General features: G+C 38.9%; 4 protein-coding genes across 4 annotated transcripts; 3 read left to right on the top strand and 1 right to left on the bottom strand.

Annotated features, from left to right (window-relative positions):
• Positions 1-5,989: 5,989 nt before the first annotated feature.
• Positions 5,990-7,362, top strand: LOC143549913 (laccase-7-like). Its single transcript, XM_077040685.1, has 2 exons — positions 5,990-6,450; positions 6,647-7,362. The coding sequence occupies exons 1-2, from the start codon at positions 6,030-6,032 to the stop codon at positions 6,775-6,777; spliced, it is 552 nt and encodes a 183-aa protein (XP_076896800.1). The 5' UTR covers positions 5,990-6,029; the 3' UTR covers positions 6,778-7,362.
• Positions 7,363-9,067: 1,705 nt separating this feature from the next.
• On the top strand, positions 9,068-10,158 carry LOC143549912 (transcription factor MYB1-like). Its single transcript, XM_077040684.1, has 2 exons — positions 9,068-9,351; positions 9,497-10,158. Exons 1-2 carry the CDS (start codon positions 9,105-9,107, stop codon positions 10,069-10,071), a joined length of 822 nt encoding a protein of 273 aa, XP_076896799.1. The 5' UTR covers positions 9,068-9,104; the 3' UTR covers positions 10,072-10,158.
• A 1,282-nt stretch (positions 10,159-11,440) lies between these two features.
• On the top strand, positions 11,441-13,409 carry LOC143549911 (putative protein S-acyltransferase 16). The gene is made up of 7 exons (XM_077040683.1): positions 11,441-11,724; positions 12,276-12,368; positions 12,448-12,549; positions 12,625-12,690; positions 12,762-12,860; positions 12,926-13,021; positions 13,090-13,409. The coding sequence occupies exons 1-7, from the start codon at positions 11,449-11,451 to the stop codon at positions 13,201-13,203; spliced, it is 846 nt and encodes a 281-aa protein (XP_076896798.1). The 5' UTR covers positions 11,441-11,448; the 3' UTR covers positions 13,204-13,409.
• Positions 13,410-14,010: 601 nt separating this feature from the next.
• Positions 14,011-15,563, bottom strand: LOC143549910 (suppressor of disruption of TFIIS-like). Its single transcript, XM_077040682.1, has 8 exons — positions 15,435-15,563; positions 15,230-15,295; positions 15,043-15,140; positions 14,936-14,973; positions 14,783-14,870; positions 14,405-14,695; positions 14,257-14,322; positions 14,011-14,185 (listed from the first exon to the last, which is right to left on the bottom strand). The coding sequence occupies exons 1-8, from the start codon at positions 15,490-15,492 to the stop codon at positions 14,045-14,047; spliced, it is 846 nt and encodes a 281-aa protein (XP_076896797.1). The 5' UTR covers positions 15,493-15,563; the 3' UTR covers positions 14,011-14,044.
• Positions 15,564-19,010: the final 3,447 nt, after the last annotated feature.

The raw sequence follows: 19,010 nt of genomic DNA, 5'->3' as shown, positions 1-19,010 counted from the left end.
AGTCTTAAACTTGTTTATGAACTTTAGTCGCGCAGTATCCCATGTGTTGAGGACGTAGACTTGGCTGTTATTTGTATGTGTGGATCATTAACCGTCTTGTCGGTCTATTCCGCAGTTTTCATGGTACCATTAGATGAACACGGGAGAACTATCGTTTATGATTTTCTCTTTTGTTACACTTGCACAGTTAGTCTTGTTTGTGAGCTCAATTGTGAGCACTGGCAGTCTTGTCTCTTAGAGTTGGTCCCGATCTGATTACACCCTTGTTGAAACCCAGACATACACATGTTGCGCGCAGATTTATTGTTATCTATGTATTGTATTAAACTTGATTTCTCACCAACACGCAAGTGTTTGACGTTTATTTTAACACATGTTCAGGTTTGCAGTAGCTGTTTTGGAGCTTGTGGACACGTAGGAAGTTTTCTTTATGTTGGACCTAGATTAAAATGTATCAAGACAAGTTATTGCTGTTCGAATATTATGATTTACAATATATTGATTTATGATGATTTATGTTATCTTGTGTTTACCCTGCGCGTGCGCGAATGAATGTATTTATTAAATATTGACACCCAATAGTGTCACGAGTAATGAAACAATATGTGGCGCCCCGATGTATAATCCGCCTTTGGTCGCGGTGTTACATCATCCGCATTAAATTCATTGCATTCATTGCGATGAGTATATAAGGGGGGAGATGGTGTATTTCATCCATCATCTTCACTTCACTCTCCTTTTCCTTTTAAGCGATTTCCGGCGAATACTCATCTTTTCCGGCGAGCATTCTCCTGAAACCGCTTTCTTAACACTGAAAAATGTCTTCTTTTACTCAAGATCCAGAGGTTAACGTTGAGGAGTCCGACGTTTACCTTGAGAACCCGACGTCTACGTTCGATAAGGACGATAAGAGTACTGCTGGCGAGTGTCAGTGTACTCTTTCTGTCGATGTATACCATTACATCGTCAAGAAGTTCATGCTGGAGCCGTATGAGCCAGAGTTTCCGGAGCCCAACCAGACGGTGTACGATGCCCCTAAGGGCAAGATAGGGGTTTACGCCTCGTTCTTCATATATGGGAATCTAAGATTCCCATTAACGAAGTTCGTATACCGTGTTTTGGAGAAACGCGGTGTGCAGTTGACGGAGGTGCACCCAATGGCGATTGCTAAAGTTCGCCATTTTGAATGGGTGTGCCGTATTTTGGGCATCGAGCCCCGCGTCGACCGTCTGATGACCTTCTACACCTGGAGGTGCATCCAGGGTTGGTATACCCTTGTTACTTGGATCAAGGGGTTGAAGATCTGCGCTACCGAGCGTAGTCTTCGTTCTTGGATACATCGACAGAAAGGGCACTCCCTAACCTTCACGCCTCCAATTACTAGGAGACGGAAAACTCCCGATTCTCCTTGCCCAGATGCAGCCGCGCGTCGAGTTGCTTTGTCGTGAAAACGACAAGTTAAAGGCGGCGCGTATTCAAGAAGTGGCTCAGGCGCGGGCTATCCGGGAGGAGAACAGGAGACTTACCGCCATTGCTGCGGAGAAGGAAAAGGCCTTCAAGGCCCTCGAGGTTGAAGTTCAGGCCCAGCTCGAGGCCCGTTCCAAGGCTACACAAGCTGTTAACGAACAGCTTCGGTTGGCTAAGGAAACTGCGCGTAACAAAACCGAGAGGGCCACCAAGGCTGAAAATGTTGCTGAGCCTCTGCGCGCTGAGAATGAGGAGCTTAAAGCCAAACTAGAGAGGCTCCAGCAGGCTCATGATGCCTTGGCCATGGAAGACGCCAAGAAGCTCCAAGAGATCTTGGACCAGAGTGGCATGATTGACCACACTGAGCGTAAGCTGAAGGGCGTTGAAGAGGCTGCAGCTAAAGATGTGTTGCTTGCCAACCTTACTAAAAACGAAGCCGAACGCGCCCGTGATGAAGCTCAAGCTACCCTCCAGGAGGCTCTGGTCACCAAGGAGTGGCTTCTACGAGAAGCGTTGTCGCAGGTATGCAAAGCTTCATAATGTCTTTACGCTTTTCTTTATACTTAGAAAAGTTTGATATATTTTTTCTTGTTGTAGGTTGTGCATCGGATCTTCACGAACACATCTTATGACGATGCCATGAGCGCAGCCCTCAACGCTTCTCATGAGGATGGGGAAAAGGCTGGCTTCCTGCTTGGTCTAGGGTTTGTTGAGAAGGGCATCCCGCCTTCCAACTTCCATCTTCATGACGTGGACACTGAAGCTGCTTACGACCAAGCAGTGAACCAGTATGCTGCCTTCCCGCATCCAGTGGTGGAGAAGGTGAATGAAATTGCTGCTGCTGATGATGGGCTAGCTATCCTCAAGGCTTTCCTTGAACCGCCACAGGCAACTGATGGTGCGGGTTCAAGTGGGTTTGGGGGGAGTGGTCCTGAAGTTTGAACCTTGAGATCCCTTCCCACCGTTAGGATAGATTTATATTTTTGTATGCGGGTATATGCCCAGCAATTCTTGTAATGTTTGAATTTTTTATGAAATATAAATGTTTGTGCGGGTAGGACCGTCACTTTCACTTAATGACTTGCTTTATAAACGTTATATGACTTGCTCATGCACATTATAGTTTAATTTGGCACTTGTTTTGCCTCATAAACAATTTATGATTCGCTCATGCATACTTTAGTTTAACTTAGCAATTTTCCAAGTGTTTTGGATAAGTTAACCTTTCGACGCGCGGTTGTCAATAGGTTAATGTTCAGTTTCCTCTATCATGATTGTGCGGGTAGGACCGTCACTTTCATTTAGTGGGATGACCAAACTTCACCTATAACTGACCTGCGTGAAGGTTTTCCCCATCTCTTTCGAAATTTTCTAAGTGTTTTGAATAAGTTAACCTTTCGACGCGTGGTTGTCAATAGGTTAGTTCAGTTTCCTCTATCATGATTGTGCGGGTAGGACCGTCACTTTCATTTAGTGGGATGACCAAACTTCACCTATAACTGACCTGCGTGAAGGTTTTCCTCATCTTTTCCTTAGAAATTTTTTGCCGTTTTTTGTGTTTATGCGGGTTTTGCCGCCTTCCACACGCAACGACTTACTTCCCCACTTATTTTTGCGGTGAATACCGGAATATCAGTGTAGTCAGATCATAAGTATAAATGTAAGACCATCAGCGTCAATGTGATAAGGAGAATCATTTCCATTATAAGTGGCTCTAGGCCTTTTCTTTACAAGTTTGGAATTGATCTACATGCAGCCTGTGTAATTGAGCTCCCTTCCATGTTCTTGGGATGGGGGCGTCATCGAGCCTTTCGAGCCGATATGCACTTGGTTCGGAATCTCGTTGTTTACGCAGTATGTAGTCTCCAACATTGAAGCTGCAGTTTCATCCGTGTTTTCCCCAACTGGGGTTCTACACGCATTAGCCTGCTTAGCGTCCCTTACGCCACGAGGTGAGTGAGTTCTCCATTTCTGACGAATGCTTCGACGACGTCCTTCAAGTCTAAGCATTCCTCGGTGGTGTGGCCTTTTGTCCTGTGGAAGTCACAGGATTTGCTTTGATCAGCGTTTGGACGCTGTCGGATAATTGGAGCCTTCGGCCATGGGAGCCTCTCGGTGGCGAATATCTCGGTGACGCTTTTGGTGAGTGGCGTCCATCTGGAGTTCCGGTTCGACGACTGCATGTTATCCTTTCCGCCTAACCGAGGGTTTGAGCCGGATGAGGTGTCAAAGTTTACCCTTGACTGCCAAATGCCTAGCTTCCTCTTTTTGTTTAGTCGGGCGGTAAGGACGTTGTTTTCTCTTGATTTCTGAGTGTAGAGGTTTGTGCTCTGGGGAAGATCTCTACCCAGTTGCCTTTCCGTTTTCGCGAAACGTTTAGCTGCTGTCATGATGGCATCCCATGTGGATGGCATGCCATCTTTACCCGTCAATGTGCGGATAAGCTCTGGGTATTCGGCGCCTTGGATGAAAGCTGCGCGAACAAGATCTTCGCTAATAGTGCCCAGACTTAGCTTCTTTGAATTGAAGCGCGTGATGAAGTCTAGTAAAGACTCATCTTCCTCTCGGATGCAGTTGAGGATTGTCCATTGCTCTTCGCTATACTTTCTTTGTTGACTGAAGTGTTGGCTGAACTTCTGTTGGAAGTCTGCCCAATCGTAGATGTGGTGGACCGGTAGACGGTCAAACCACGCTCTAGCCGCTCCAACCAGCGTCATCTGGAACATATAACACCACGTGGGTTCCGTCCAGTTGCTGACGGTTGCCCCCGCTATGAATCTGTTCAAATGATCGTCTGGGTCGGAAATACCATCATAAGTGCCGATGTTGGGCATCTGCTTGGCACTCTTCGGGGCGATTGCTTCCGCAATGTCCCTTGCAAACTTGGACGTTTCCGCATTTGCAACAGTTGGTCTGAAGGTTTTAGAGAAGTCACGTGGGTTTCCACCCGCGTTTTTTGGTTTGAAGGTTTCTCCAAAATTCCTTCTCGGTTGGAATTCCATTTCCTTACGCTTCCCTTTCGCCCTATGGCGAGGGTTTGCGTCGCTGTCGGATTCCTCTGAATCATCGTCCCAGTACTCGCACTCATTGCTCATGTTGAGCTGTTGTCGAGTGCTTCCGAATTCGTCAGCCTGTTGGAGTGAACGTAAGCGTTCATCCAACTCGGCTTGGAATTCCTTCTGACGTGCTTCCGCCCACGCTTTAACTTGATCAAGTGTTTGGCGGGGGAGCTTCGTCTGTTGTCTTTCCACCTGGGTATCAATGAATCCCAGGGGATGATTGTTTACTGCACTTGTCCCGGCTTGGGTAACCGGGGTAGTGTTCGTAAAGTTTGTGTACTCGCCGGTGTTCCCCCCAGTAGCTGGGGTTTTAGTTACCTGGGTTTCTTGGTCACTCGCTGGCCTTGGCACCGGAGTAACCTTAACCATCTTTCCAGAAGTTTTGAAAAAACTGAAAAAGAACAAGTTCTAGCTTTTATGCACGGATGGCGCCAATGAAGAAACACTAAGTGACCCCGGCAGATTACGGATAATCTTAGGGTTAAATAGATGTTTCCCACGAGGGTTAGGTCCGGCAAAGATGGTTATTCTTCTGATGACCTGCAAAACAGACACCGTGAGCTCGTCACTGAGAAGGGGAGGGTACCTCCTTGTGACCACCCTCCGGCGTGAGAATCAGACTAGATTGCTCTTGAATATAAATGTATATTAAGAGAAATAGCTAGAGCAGATATCAGATAATATATGAAGATACAAGATAACGATACCGTTCCAAGGTGTTGGAGTATTTATAGCCGAAGGTAGGTTTCCAAGCAGGTACAGCCAGCTGTATAATATTCCTGTTCTACCAACTGTGGGCTACGCACGTGCCATGCTGGTGGTTGGTGGGTAGGTAGCGGCTGATAGTGACATGGCCGGCTGTGTACTGTTCCTTTTCCACCAACTGCAGGCTATGTACGTGCCACGACAAGGGTTGGTGAGTAGGCAGCGGCTGATAGTGACATTAAGTACTAGAGCGTGCTCCTCGTCGTACTGTTGTCAGTGAGCTGTCGCTGCTTTGGTCAGATCTTTTGTCCATACCTTGGCAGGTATAGTACAAAAGATCCTCCAGTAGCGTACGGACTGGCTCATTTGGGCGGGAGTATTCCCGGCTTTGGGCGGGAGTGTTCCCGGCTTGCTCATTCCTTCTTCAGGTGACATTACTGAATTATTTGAGAGTTAGTGCCTTGTGCGTGTATCCTTGCTGTTAGTGCGGGTAGCCTTCCCTGATGGCTAGTATCCGCAGCTGCGGGAACAGGCGGGGTACGTCACCATTGGGAGGCTTTTCCTGCGGGAACAGCTTGCGTACTGCGCGTAAGGACGTCATCTCTCTGAGCATGGTGGGTCCTGCGGATCCAGTTGGTCTTTGCGCAGACGTCCCTCTTTAAGGTGAGTCTTGCGGGTCCAACCGCGCAGACGTCCCTCTTCGAGGTGAGTCTTGCGGGTCCAACTGGGCTCTGCTGGGACCTACCTCTTCACAACCAAACGTGTGGAGGAATATTCGGCCAAAGACTGTCCGCCAGCATGAGCAATCATTCCTTCGTTTTACCAAAACGAGTGTCTCTTTTAGAAGCTTTTTTCAGAAACATTAGCGGGGTTTACACCACTGATTTTCCCAACAGACCACCCTTGGTGTTTGATTACACGAACGTCAACAATAGCTTCCATCAGAGCCTTTTGATGACACCCAAGCTAACAAGTGTGAAGAAACTCAAGTTTAATGCTACGGTTCAGCTGGTGCTACAAAACACTGCCTTGATTGGTGTTGAGAATCACCCTATGCATTTGCATGGATTCAACTTCTATGTCTTGGCTCAGGGCTTCGGGAACTATGATCCAGCTAAGGACTCCAACAAGTTCAATTTCGTCAACCCACAGGTACGGAACACGCTTGGGGTTCCCGTTGGCGGTTGGGCTGTTATCAGATTCAGAGCAAATAATCCAGGTAATTAATTCGTCATTTCACTTTTATTCTTAATAATCACAATTTCTCAACCTAATCCATTGTTATTCATTCCAACACGCGTCTAGCTATATTAAAATAAAAGTACTTTAAATAACAATAAAAAAAGAAATGATTAAGTTGTATATGTTGACTTTAATTAATTTATATCATTTTCCAAAATGAATATTATTTATAGGAGTGTGGTTTATGCATTGTCATTTGGATGTACATTTACCATGGGGTTTGGCCACCGCTTTCGTGGTGGAGAATGGAGGTACACCGGAATCAACGTTGCCGCCGCCACCTGCGGACTTTCCAAAGTGCTAGAAGTAACACATACCGGATCAGACTAGCTGCGGTCATTTTGTTCATAAAATAAAATGAAATTTTCAGCGTATATATACGTACATGTATGTATGATTTGTAATGTTTTCAATTATATTGATTTGTTGTAAAAGTAAACTCTAAATTGTATACATTTATTGTGCGTTGCTTGTCGCCTAAATAATGAATTGAAGATTTCTAGTGGAATCAAATGATCTTGTTCTCTTAATATATATGTTAATGTTAATAATTGATTTGACCCATCACAGATCACACATGATATATGAAGAACAAAATTTTATATCAAATTAACTAATTAATGAAAACGATGATACAACGGACATTTATTTTAAAACAATTGTCACATGTTATTTTCAGTTGATATAAATTAATATCAACTAAAAAGATTAGAGGTTAACTCCTATAGGTTAGGTTGCATTGTTGTTAAAAAATATATAACCGTCCCTTTTTAAAGTGAAATTTCATTAATTTTGACGTTAAATTACTAATTTTATTAAAATAAAGTTAAAAGTGGCGGAATGTTAATCAGGCAACATGCGGTGGCATTGATGGCCGAAAGACAAGGGTACGTACACCAATCAGCCGATATCCCAATGATTGAGTGTTATGTGTGTTATGTGTCTTATGTCCAAGGCTTGATGCAAAACTAATATCGAGCCGAAGGTCTCATCGGAAGCAGCCTCTCTATTCTTACGGGGTAGAGGTAAAGTTGGTTACATCTTACCCTCCTTAGAGTCCAGTGGCGGACCCAAGATTTTTATCCAACGGGGTCCTAATTTTCGGTGTTCGGATTTTTCGGGTCGGGTTAAGACAAGGAATGTAATAAAAAACAATATCATAATTAAAAGAGGGGCGAAGGGCGGAGATGGAACAGTTCAGCGCCGATATAGGATGTAGGCTAGCCGGCAAAGTGGTTGTGACTTGTTAGGTGGTTTAAATCGTATTTGTATGTTTAAATTCTGCCTCAATTACGTTATATTTGGTTGTTGCTGCAACTTTAAAACCCTAATAAACTAATCGGGTAGAAATTAACAAAGAAATAAACAAAAAAACATGAAACAAAATCAAAGGGTGTTTGAGATTTCTTATTTTACCTCTTTGTGACTTATACACTCACAAACATTTCCAATACCATATAAGCTAATAACTTTTTTTTAAAAGTTATAAGTTATTGAAAATAAGCAAAATCCCAAACACCCCCTTAGTAGTTTGAAACAAAATCAAGAATAATATTTTTAGTTTCATCTAGAAAGAAAAAAAATATTTAATTTAATTTAATGGAAGTGAGTTACAATGAAGAAACATGGAGTTAAAAATAAGTGAGTAGGTACTTACTTAGACTATCTTCAATGGTTGGTTTGGCTTGGTTCAAACCAATCCAAAAACCACCTAAACCATTGGAGTGGTTGGTTCAAACCAAAAACTAAGGTTTGAGGTTTGAATATTCAAACCATCAAAAACCACTCATAGTGGGCCCCAAACATCACATCTTTCACCCATATATATGTACACCCATATTTATATTTATAAAATATATTAAAATATTATACATATATATATACATATTTTTTATATTTATTTCAAAACTGATATATTTTTTTGTTTGTGTATTTTTCAACATAACGCCTAGTTTAACGGTTAAATTTTTTAACGATTTTATTATCTATTTTACAACGCTTAATTCTAATAAAAAACACATACAAGAAGTCCTAGAAAAAAGTTACAGGAAGTCTTAAACATTACAAGAAGTACATAGAACGGTTTAGGGATTTACGTAACAATGAAGCTCATCATACACTTCGGAATGATTTTAATGGAACATTTGTGGACGGTTAAGAATAATAATAATCCATAGGTTTTATTATTAGGCAAAAGTTTTAAATTATATCTCTTTCATTTTGTTAGAGTAACTGTTATTTTAAATTATGTAATTTTTTTTATCTATTTGTTATATTTTTGTTAATCTATTTTTTACTAAATTTTTATTATATTGCTATTTATTTAAATAAAAATTATAAAATTAAATATTTTATAGTATTTTGAAATTCTTATTTAAAATAAATATAAAAGTAAGTGATGATGTGGAAATATAAAGATGGTTTAAGAATGTGTATTGTTGGAGTAAAAAATATGGTTTTTAAGAAAGCTGATGTGGTAGTGACGTGGTGTGGCTGGTTTGAATCAAAATATGTGATGAAGATGGTCTTAGTAGTTGAGCCAGGCCCAAAAAACGTAACATAAGATATAGTTGTTGGTTGAGAACAGGACAGTGGAACACACATACACATAGCTAAGCCGGTGAATTGGCAATGGAGAAAGACGACGAGGGCGGCGGCGGAATAGGAATAGAGAAGAAGAACAAGAACAAGTGTGGTGATAGAGTGAAGGGACCTTGGTCCCCTGAAGAGGACGGCTTACTGAGTCGGTTAGTCAGCAATTTCGGTGCTAGGAATTGGACCCTCATCGCCCGTGGTATTCCCGGCAGATCCGGCAAATCCTGCCGCTTGAGGTGGTGTAATCAGCTTGACCCTGCTCTCAAGCGCAAACCCTTTACTGGTTAGTTGATTTCTTTACCTCGTGTATATTATTATATTTAGATAACCCTCTTTATTATTATAGTAGTATACTATCATCAAATAATTAACCTTTCTCAATATAATTTAGTTTCTCATTGATTTACCAACAAATATTTTCAAAACAGTTGAAGAAGACCGCATTATACTCTCAGCTCATGCGGTTCATGGAAACAAATGGGCTTCCATTGCAAGGTTGTTGCCCGGGAGAACCGACAATGCTATTAAGAATCATTGGCATTCAACGCTCAGGAAGGGAGGCACCCGCAGAAGAAAATTCACTAACGATAGTACCATTACCAAGGACGAGGAGGAGGGTATAAGAGAAGCAGAATCAACAGCAGCAGCAGCATCATCCGAAGAAACTCTGTCGTGTGGGGGAGACGGGGATGTGACAAATTCCTTTGACGATCATGCTACACTTTTCCGTCCTAAGGCTCGTGTTACTGCATTCAACATTCACCAGCAAACGGAAAGTGAACAAGGGGTACTGGTCCCTCATCAATGCGGGCATGGTTGCTGTGGCATGACTTCAACCAGCAGCAGGATGCTACTTGGGCCTGAATTTGTTGATTATGCAGAGGCTCCTTGTGCTTTTCCAGGCCATCGGTTGGCTGCATTAGCCCATGATATAAGTAACATTGCTTGGCTTCGAAGCGGCTTACACGAGGGGGCTGTGCCTCTCACCTCTGCAAATGTTTAATTCTTCACATTCAGATTCAGATGTATGTGCTGCTTGCTTATATTTCAACTAATAATTTTTAACTCATTGGCTAAATTCAAATCTCATAAGAACACTAAATATTACGCCGAGCAAAATGAATCTATGAAGTCTTTCAATCTTATAAATTTCTAAAATGAAAAAAATGATAGATTTGTAATCAGACATAGATGGGTCACTGAAATGATAAATACATTTGACACTAGTTATTGAGACTCTAGCGATGAAGTTAATTATATTCGCTTTAAGTCAGCTACTAGAGGGTAATTAGGATTGGTGAGGCATTTTTAAACTAGATAGAGGCAAGGAGGGAATAAATAAGATGACATGGAATGAATTCAAAGTGATTTTCTTTAGTCCACAAGCGTCATATGCACAAAACAGATGAGTTGTGGATGAAATCATTCTGCCCTCATTGTTAACAAGAGATCTAGTGAATTTGGGTGGATAAATCGCGCTATCATTTGCTCTTAAAGGCAGAAAAGAAGAGTGGAGTTCGTTTCCCCTTCCAAGAAAAGAAGATGAAAATCTGACAAGGGCGAGTTCAATGAACAAGTCCAAAGTTTTTTGGTCCTTGAAGATATGCGGGTTCTTGTCGTTATAAGAAGTTGACATGTTAGTTAAAAGTGTAGAAAGATAGAACAGTGTAAAAGCCCGGAGTTGAAGTCAAGGGATAGGGGACTGGTGACAAGAAGACAAGTGCAAAGGATGAATCCTTTATTATGGATAAACTACAAGCCCCTTAGGAATCTAACGTTTAAGAGTATTCTAGTATATGAGGTATATCCAAATTGCTAACTTCATATATAACAGAAAGCGTTTATTGTGGATATGCTTTACAAGTTGTAAGATCAGGTGTGGTGGGCCGTTTTGTCCACCCAAATAGCCCCAAAACCCCAGGAACACCGTCCCTTGGGGCGCTTTGGGCTGAAAGTTGGTGATTGGTGTTTTGTGGAAAGTGTCGAATTCGAGGGGGGGGGGGGTTGTTGTGTTACTTTTAATAAAAAAAATTTGCAAAATAATAATAATGAGATAATGATTGGAAAAGGCTCCATGCGCTACATCTATTTTTGTCAAAACACTCCTATGGTGACGTGTCACGTGACGTCACATAACGCAAAACGTCTTTATAAGGGCTACATCCATTACACACGATGTTATTATTATTATTATTATTATAGGATAGGATGGATAAAGGTGTAATTTCCTTCCTTGTTTAATGGAAGAAATGATCCAAAAACAAAAGTTAATAGACGACCTGACCTAGCTATCTATCCACCCACCGCCTTGGTTGGTTTCTTTTGTTTTGCAAATAATAATAAAGAACCACCACCGTTGATTGAAACAGGGTGGTGGTGGATGGGTGGTGGCGGCAACCTGTGGTCAGCGCACGTGGTTGTCGTATCGTTGGCCATCGTTTACATCTACATTTCAAGTGTTTTCGTATTTGTGAAGCAATGGTTTGGGCTCCGTTCCTCCCCTGGGATGATCCATGCCCTAGCTTTCACCGCGCTTGCCCTCATCTGTGTCTCCAGCTATCTCCGAGCCATGCTCACCGACCCTGGCCGAGTCCCTCCTTCTTTCGCACCAGACATTGAGGACAACGATCACCCTATCCATGAGATCAAACGCAAGGTACCTCTTACTATTCCATTCCCATTTCTTCTATCTGTGTCATATTTCATTCCATACTTACTACTAATTGTTAAATTTTATCATCAATTATGCCTACCTACCAACTCAACCTATACATACATCTTTCACTTTTAATTGCTACATTTATTATTTTCTCATTCTCATTTTTTCTTTTCTTCCTAGTTAGTTAAATGTTAAATGCTGTTCGCAATCAAATGTATTTTTCAAGCATAGATTAGTTTTCCTTCCTTGTTTGTAAAATTAACTTTTAAAACTCACCACCACCATCAGCGCGATAGATTTAATGTTAGCCCTGCCTTACAATGAATCTGGTGTTATAAGTTTGGAGCTTCAACTCACCCTGTTTACTGTCAACCTCATTGGTAGGTTGCTTCTACTTAACAATTAAAGAAACTGAATACACTTTTTTACATTTCAACATAACAGTCTCAACTTAATGTGTTTGCTTTTATCTCCCTCATTTTTTATTTCACTGATCACCATCCCCAAAACGGTCATATTTTACATGTTTGTGTCTATGTCACTTGCAGGGTGGGGACTTGAGATACTGCAAGAAATGTTGTCTATACAAGCCACCTCGTTCACATCATTGTCGTGTATGTAAAAGATGTGTCTTACGAATGGTATGTCTTCTCATTCTTGGTTGGATTACTCTTCTTATAAATAAATAATCAACATCGCTGGCTGACTCTTTGATTCAAGGATCATCATTGCGTGTGGATGAACAATTGTGTGGGCCATGCAAACTATAAGGTCTTCTTTGTCTTTGTTGTCTATGCTCTCCTTGCATGCGTATACTCTCTGGTATGTATCATCTTCATTTACCCTCTGTATGGATGGATATTGATGCTTACTATTGTTGTTTGAATGGATGCCTAGATTTTACTTCTAGGTAGTTTGACTGTTGATACTGAGCAAACTGAAGGTTCTTATAGAAGTGTATACGTACGTGCGATTCTACCATCAGTGTCCTTTGATTCATTTTGCTTTTCCTCATTCGTTTGCTTGCGTTGCAGATCGTTTCAGGGCTGTTGCTAATTCCACTCAGCATGGCTCTAGGCGTCTTTTTGGGGTGGCATGTATACCTAACCCTACAGAACAAAACTACAATAGAGGTGCTTTTAGATTTTTGTATGTGTTTTAATCGATAGCGTAAATGATTTTTGGGTGGAATATGCAGTATTATGAAGGGGTGAGGGCCATGTTGGTTGCAGAACAAGGAGGGAATGTGTACGCACATCCGTATGATCTTGGTGTCTATGAAAATTTGATTACAGTGAGTGAGAGTATTATTGTTATTCAAGTAATGTATGTATATATTAACATGGTCGTCGTCATTGACAGGTGTTGGGTCCAAATATCCTTTGTTGGGTTTGTCCCGTGTCAAGCTACATAGGATCTGGTCTTCGCTTCCGAACAGCATACGACCGTCATGGAACTGCAGCTGATGCGATGTAATATGCTGCTACTTTGTTATATAAACCAAATCGGATGGGGAGTGTGTGAGATAGGCGTACTAACAGTAACAGGCTTCCTTTTGTTGAGGGGGGTATAGAGGAGTGTTTACTAGTGCTTGTAGATGCATACCTTGTATTAAACAACATTTTCAAAGGGATATCGTATACATATTACTTGTCACCAGATGCTCCCTAGATAGCAAGTCATCACAGTTTAGCCATGTTTATTGTCTTCAGTACAATGCATAAATTAGCCACACCATTTGTCACACGAGCGAAACTAAAATAGTGTGTTTTTGTTAATATTCTCATACGTCTACCTCTTTACAGGAAACATTCTCTTATTTGTCTAAACGGTGACTCACATACCCATCTCTACTCCTAAGCTACACCACCAAAAAATGAATTTGAATCCTGGTCTTCTCCCTAATTCAATAGCCTTTACCACTCAGCTAGGCTGGAATGGAATGACTAGAAAACTTTCTCATCCTTCCTTTCCTTTGGGTGATAGTGATATGTATAATAAATAATTAAACTTGATGTTTCTTTTGTATGTTGTCATACAAGGAATGGAAGACCTTATTGTTCATTATCTATCTTTGCTTTTAAACTCATCCTATTTTTCAATCAACAATCACACGTGAAACCGAAAGCGAGGAGTTAAGTTACTAATAATTGCAATCACCTCACAACCAAACCCTTAAACAACAGTACCACACTTTCTAACATCCACATCCACAAACAAGTTAGTTAATTAAGATTGGTTGAATTAACAACATACTTTCCAAATTAAAGCTTAAATATTATACATGCGTGCATATACATGACTGATTTGAATCAAGTTAAGCCGTGACGGGTGTCTCCACGACGACCTGATAGGCAGCAACAGAAACCTTTTCCCACAGCTCCGGTATTGCTTCTTTCATGTTGTGTATGCTTTCTAACGCGTAGTCTGCTCCTTTGCATCGATGGGAAGTGCCAACCTGTCAATTAATACTTGCAGATGTCATTTTTCTTTTTCATCCTTTCATGTATAGCTTACTTGCTTACTTACCAAAACAGTGTCAAGACCCACACGTTTTCCAGATTGAATGTTTCGAACGCTGTCCTCAAAAAACAGCTGCAGGTATTAATTAAGACGCGTTAGTAAAACAACAACCATTAAATAATAATTATTATGATATATATATATATACACGTACGGTTGTTTGGGGGTTAATGTTGAGGATGTTGAGGGCCTTCTGAATTGCGTGTTCGGATGGTTTGCATACAATAGGTGTCTTGGGTAACTCTGAGGTTGAATTTGTTGTGGAGAAATGTGCAATTATATCAAAGATCCCATCATCACCTGCGCACTTGGTTTTGGTTTTAGGAACAGCAGATGGAGGAGGAGGATTAAGGGTCTCAAAGCAGATCATCCCTTCAAAACAATCTTCCAGTCCAAGTTTGCTTAGAACCTTAGCAGCATGGATCTTGTCAGCATTTGTAAATATCTGAAAACCAAACCAAACCAAACCAGTCAATCAAACATATACATACATACATACTTTAAAACAAGTGGCAGGCGGGCGGGGCCTTACAAATTTTCGAATGGGCAAGCTTAGTAAAAGATTCCTCAAAACAGGGTCAGGCTTCAAATTATGATATGGTAATCTTCCATGAACAAAACTACATACGTACAAATTAATGATAAATTCAACCAATCATTTTCATCTCAATTCAACTATTAGTACCTGTGGTATTCATCATAGTCAAAATCATATCCAATTGCCTATAAAAACAATACATTATCATTTAATTGTGAACAAAAAAGAAGATATATAATATATAATATACCCACCCGAATGCCTGCCATTGTAGTACCGTAGTTTTTGTACAGCAGATTGCACAACTCAGGGATCTTTTCCGCATCAATTCCAAGCTTTTCAGACATATAATCTGCAAGTAGCTAGCTAGTTTTATATATATTATTTTTATTTATTTCAAGAAATTAATGGTATATATATATATATATACTACATACATACCTTTGATATTTTTGAGAACTCCAGCTGCCAATCCAGCACTAAGAGGGTAAAGGGTGTCGTCTAGATCTGAAATAATCGATCATAATTCATAATATTATCATCCTCAGCCAGACAGCCAATTAATAATAATAATAATAATAATAATAATAATAATAATAATAATAATAATAATAATAATAATAATAATAATAATAATTGTATGTACCAAAAAGAAGACAATCATATTTCTGCCTCTGAGCTTGCACCACGTACTCCATCTTCATTTTTATAGCTAAACAACATTACAAGTCAAGTCAGAAATATAAGCAGCTAGTTATCATTCATATATACCTACGTACATTAATAATTTTGATGGAGTTGCATTTAATTAGTTCAAAGTACTATCTATATGCGTACCTTAACAACCAATGTAAATCAAAATCAATTTATTATAATTATTGTGGAAGGGGTGGGGGAAGGAGAACGTTGATGAAGCCTCGCTTTAAATAGGCAACCTACCTACCTAGCGTATTATTATTATTATTATTATTATTATTATTATTATTACTTTACTTACTATTATTATTTTTATCAAATAAAATATAAATGAATTATAACATGCAAACAAAAATAGGTTTAATTATTATATGTGCAAACAAAACAACAGCATCTTTGAGTTCGCTCTCTTTTTACCTTACTCAAACCACCAAAACACTTTTGTTCTTCCGAAAACTTTATTCGTGTTGTTAAAGTTAAATACATAAATTATTTTATTCAAACTTAATAAATTTGTTCCACCTTATTTCAATATCGTTCAATACCTATCTCATCACATAACTAATGGGTGATGGTCAATAGCCAAAGATACCTGGATTTGGAAGACGTAGGTTTTGGGTTTAGGTCTCACGGACAGATAAAACTGTCGTTTAAAAATAAATAAATAAAACTATCTCATCACATATATAAATTTAACTTCTTGTGTCTTTTGAATACGTATACGTAGAGAATATAAAGCAATCATGCGTACCAATTTCATTGAAACAAAACTTGTATTATATATAGAATTATTAATCACTAGTAGCTGTCAATTAATATAATTTAATTAAATTGTTTTCATCTTATCACATGTCGATTATTTAAGTTATAAGTTTTTTAGTGTGAAAGGTTTACATATTCAATTGATGAATATAATATCATGTTTATTTGCATTTTCACGTTATGAATGATTGTGACTTGTGTTTGCTTGCTTGGCGTGTGTATATATATATATATATATATATATATATATATAATGTGATGGCTAGAAGCTTCCAACGAATCAAAAGAATATCGTGTTAAGTATATTTAAAACGTACTTTAAAAGAAATGCATATATATTCCTAAACTTTATATATTAGATATAGTTAAAATTTGATAGAAGATAAATGAAGAACCAAAAGAGACTTGTGAAACTTAATGTGTGATGAAGGTAATAATTAAGCAGGTAACTTTAATTGACTAGTTCCATCTCTTAACATTTGTTGGTTGCAAACCCGAATATGAAAAAGCAGAAAAAGACCCATAACTGTGGAACTTGAAAAAGACCAAAGAATTTCATTTTGTTTCGTTTTATGAACAACTAGTAAATTGCCCGGCGCGTTGCGCCAAGACTGGTCAGACATGGTTATATACCCGTCACGTTACTCTAAATCCTAAGACACAAGCGCTAAAACAAACAAAATATTTAAAACTATGTTTAGTTGGTCGTTAAGACCCGAACGTTGGTAAACCTGAGCATTGTCGATGCCTGGCAGCGAGTTGACACAAATTTGATCGGTTGCAGTTACGCGTGTTACGGTACAGTATAAACAATGTTGGTAACCTAAGCGTTAAAACTCAAAAAATAAATTCGTCAAATTAACATATAAAAAAATAAAATATTTAAAATGGTGTTTATTCGGTCGATAAAACTTGGGCGTTAGTAAAATTCGAACGTAGTCGGTCCCGGCTTTACGACGGGTGAGTCGACTTCAATTCAGTTGGTCTCAGGTTCCTGAACTAAAACAAAAATGTCCGTAAAATCCAGTTGTTGGTAAACCACGCGCGTTGTATGTTCCAGACGTTGTAGTGCTGAGTCAATACGGACAACCATTTAATCATCAAACTTAAAAAAAAACATATGTATAATACTTGGCCAGTCAGACGCCACCAAATGAATCAATCATTGTCCAGCGTTGCCAAACTCCTATTTTATTATATATAATAATAATTATTATTATACAAATAAAACAATAATGATGGCGACCTTAAATAATAATAGGCGAACAAAGCCCACATATATATTATGGAACCGCACAAATATTATGTAGTCTGCTTTTCTTGAGTGCCACAAAAAATTACAGCTATCATTAAAATGAACGATCGTTTGGCAATTGGTTTACACCAATTAATTTCATACGTGTATTATCTCCTTATAATTATTTTTTTATTTATTCTTTTTTTGGCAATTTAAATACACTAGTGATCGATATGTTAGAACTAGCGAGCATTTGTCTAGGGTATTATTATGTCGGTTACACTATCAAGATAAGCGAAAACTTAGATTACCTTCATCAAAGGCAAAAACTGTTTGGGAGTGTGAATTAGCCATCTAAGGAAAGCTTACCTTGAATTGGTATGAAACTTGAACGCTATATGTATGTATGTGCATATGCATGCTGATTAATCATTTGGTGACGAGAACAGTTAATTTGATTATCAATATACATATGATTTTTTTTATCTTTTCTACTTGTTTTCTTGATTGTGTGACGCGTGACGTTTCGGTAAACAATTGAGAGTTTTGCAAAAAGTGGTCCGATGGTTAAAGAACCCCATTCTCATCCAATCCTTATTTTATGTGAGGGTTATTTTTATAATTTAGAGAGTGATTTAAAGTGTTGAGTGAAAAGATTTTATATTTTAGAAATGAAGTGATTTTTTAGCATATTTAAAAAGCCATTGTTCATCCCCTATAATTTTTTAAACCTAAGTTAAGGTGCTTTCATATTTTTGAACGACCATCAAACATAGAATGGCTATGTACTTCGTACGAGGTGCTTTCTTATAATTGTTGACAAAAGAGTTAGATGATTAACATGATTGGTGAACTTATTTATCTTCAAAGTTTAGACCCAATCTTCATCATCTTCGCTACTGTCAATGGTAGATTCTTTTGGTGTTTTATTTCCGGTTATAACATCTTAAAAAAACACAGGTTCGATTAATTGGTTCGGTATTTTTAAAATGGATTACCGAACCTAAACCCAAATATCGTTTTTTCAAAAAACTAAAAAATTAACCGTCGGTTAATGCTTCGGTTCGGTTTTTTATAGTTCGTTTTTTAAATTATTCGATTTCGGTTCAGTTAATTCGGTTTTCTGCTCACCCAACAAAAGGTATATATGTAGCAAACATATACGCTTACAGAAACCTCTGGTGCATTATTTTGTGCAATGAATAATCAAATTTCGGTAGAAGTTTCTCGTGTTTAGTAATTACTTAATTTTGTTGAAGTTAGGATAGTCTCTTGGAAGATGACATGGTCAGCAAGAATATAGGAGCATGATTCGTACAAGTATGCTCAGCTTTGGTAGTATATGCCCCATAATTCACTTATAAATTATTATTTCATTCAAAATAATTCCTTGATTATTGAAATTTAAGACGCACAATAATATACGGGTAAAGTTAAAATGTAAAAGAGACAAAAACAAAACGTGTGAGAAATATTTTTCATACAAAAAAACCTTTAAAAATTCAAAAAAATAACTCATAACATATA

The sequence above is a fragment of the Bidens hawaiensis genome, unplaced genomic scaffold (genome assembly GCF_021521415.1).
Source record: "Bidens hawaiensis isolate Kalapana, Puna unplaced genomic scaffold, B.hawaiensis_p1.1 tig00015870_1, whole genome shotgun sequence".
NCBI classification, from domain to species: Eukaryota; Viridiplantae; Streptophyta; class Magnoliopsida; order Asterales; family Asteraceae; genus Bidens; species Bidens hawaiensis.
The sequence above is the reverse complement of the archived record's forward strand: the minus strand, read 5'-3'. Positions and strand labels throughout refer to the sequence as shown.

Bases quoted from the DNA above. Each gene is read 5' to 3' on its own strand.
- LOC143549913 (XM_077040685.1), top strand. From the start codon at position 6,030: ATGAGCAATCATTCCTTCGTTTTACCAAAACGAGTGTCTCTTTTAGAA. The intron at 6,451-6,646 runs GTAATTAATTCG...TATTATTTATAG, and splicing joins ATTCAGAGCAAATAATCCAG to GAGTGTGGTTTATGCATTGT.
- LOC143549912 (XM_077040684.1), top strand. From the start codon at position 9,105: ATGGAGAAAGACGACGAGGGCGGCGGCGGAATAGGAATAGAGAAGAAG. The intron at 9,352-9,496 runs GTTAGTTGATTT...TTTTCAAAACAG, and splicing joins CAAGCGCAAACCCTTTACTG to TTGAAGAAGACCGCATTATA.
- LOC143549911 (XM_077040683.1), top strand. From the start codon at position 11,449: ATGGGTGGTGGCGGCAACCTGTGGTCAGCGCACGTGGTTGTCGTATCG. The intron at 11,725-12,275 runs GTACCTCTTACT...TGTCACTTGCAG, and splicing joins TCCATGAGATCAAACGCAAG to GGTGGGGACTTGAGATACTG. The intron at 12,691-12,761 runs GTACGTGCGATT...CTTGCGTTGCAG, and splicing joins GTTCTTATAGAAGTGTATAC to ATCGTTTCAGGGCTGTTGCT.
- LOC143549910 (XM_077040682.1), bottom strand. From the start codon at position 15,492: ATGAAGATGGAGTACGTGGTGCAAGCTCAGAGGCAGAAATATGATTGT. The intron at 15,296-15,434 runs GTACATACAATT...CGATTATTTCAG, and splicing joins ATATGATTGTCTTCTTTTTG to ATCTAGACGACACCCTTTAC. The intron at 14,186-14,256 runs GTAAGTAAGCAA...ATTAATTGACAG, and splicing joins TGGGTCTTGACACTGTTTTG to GTTGGCACTTCCCATCGATG.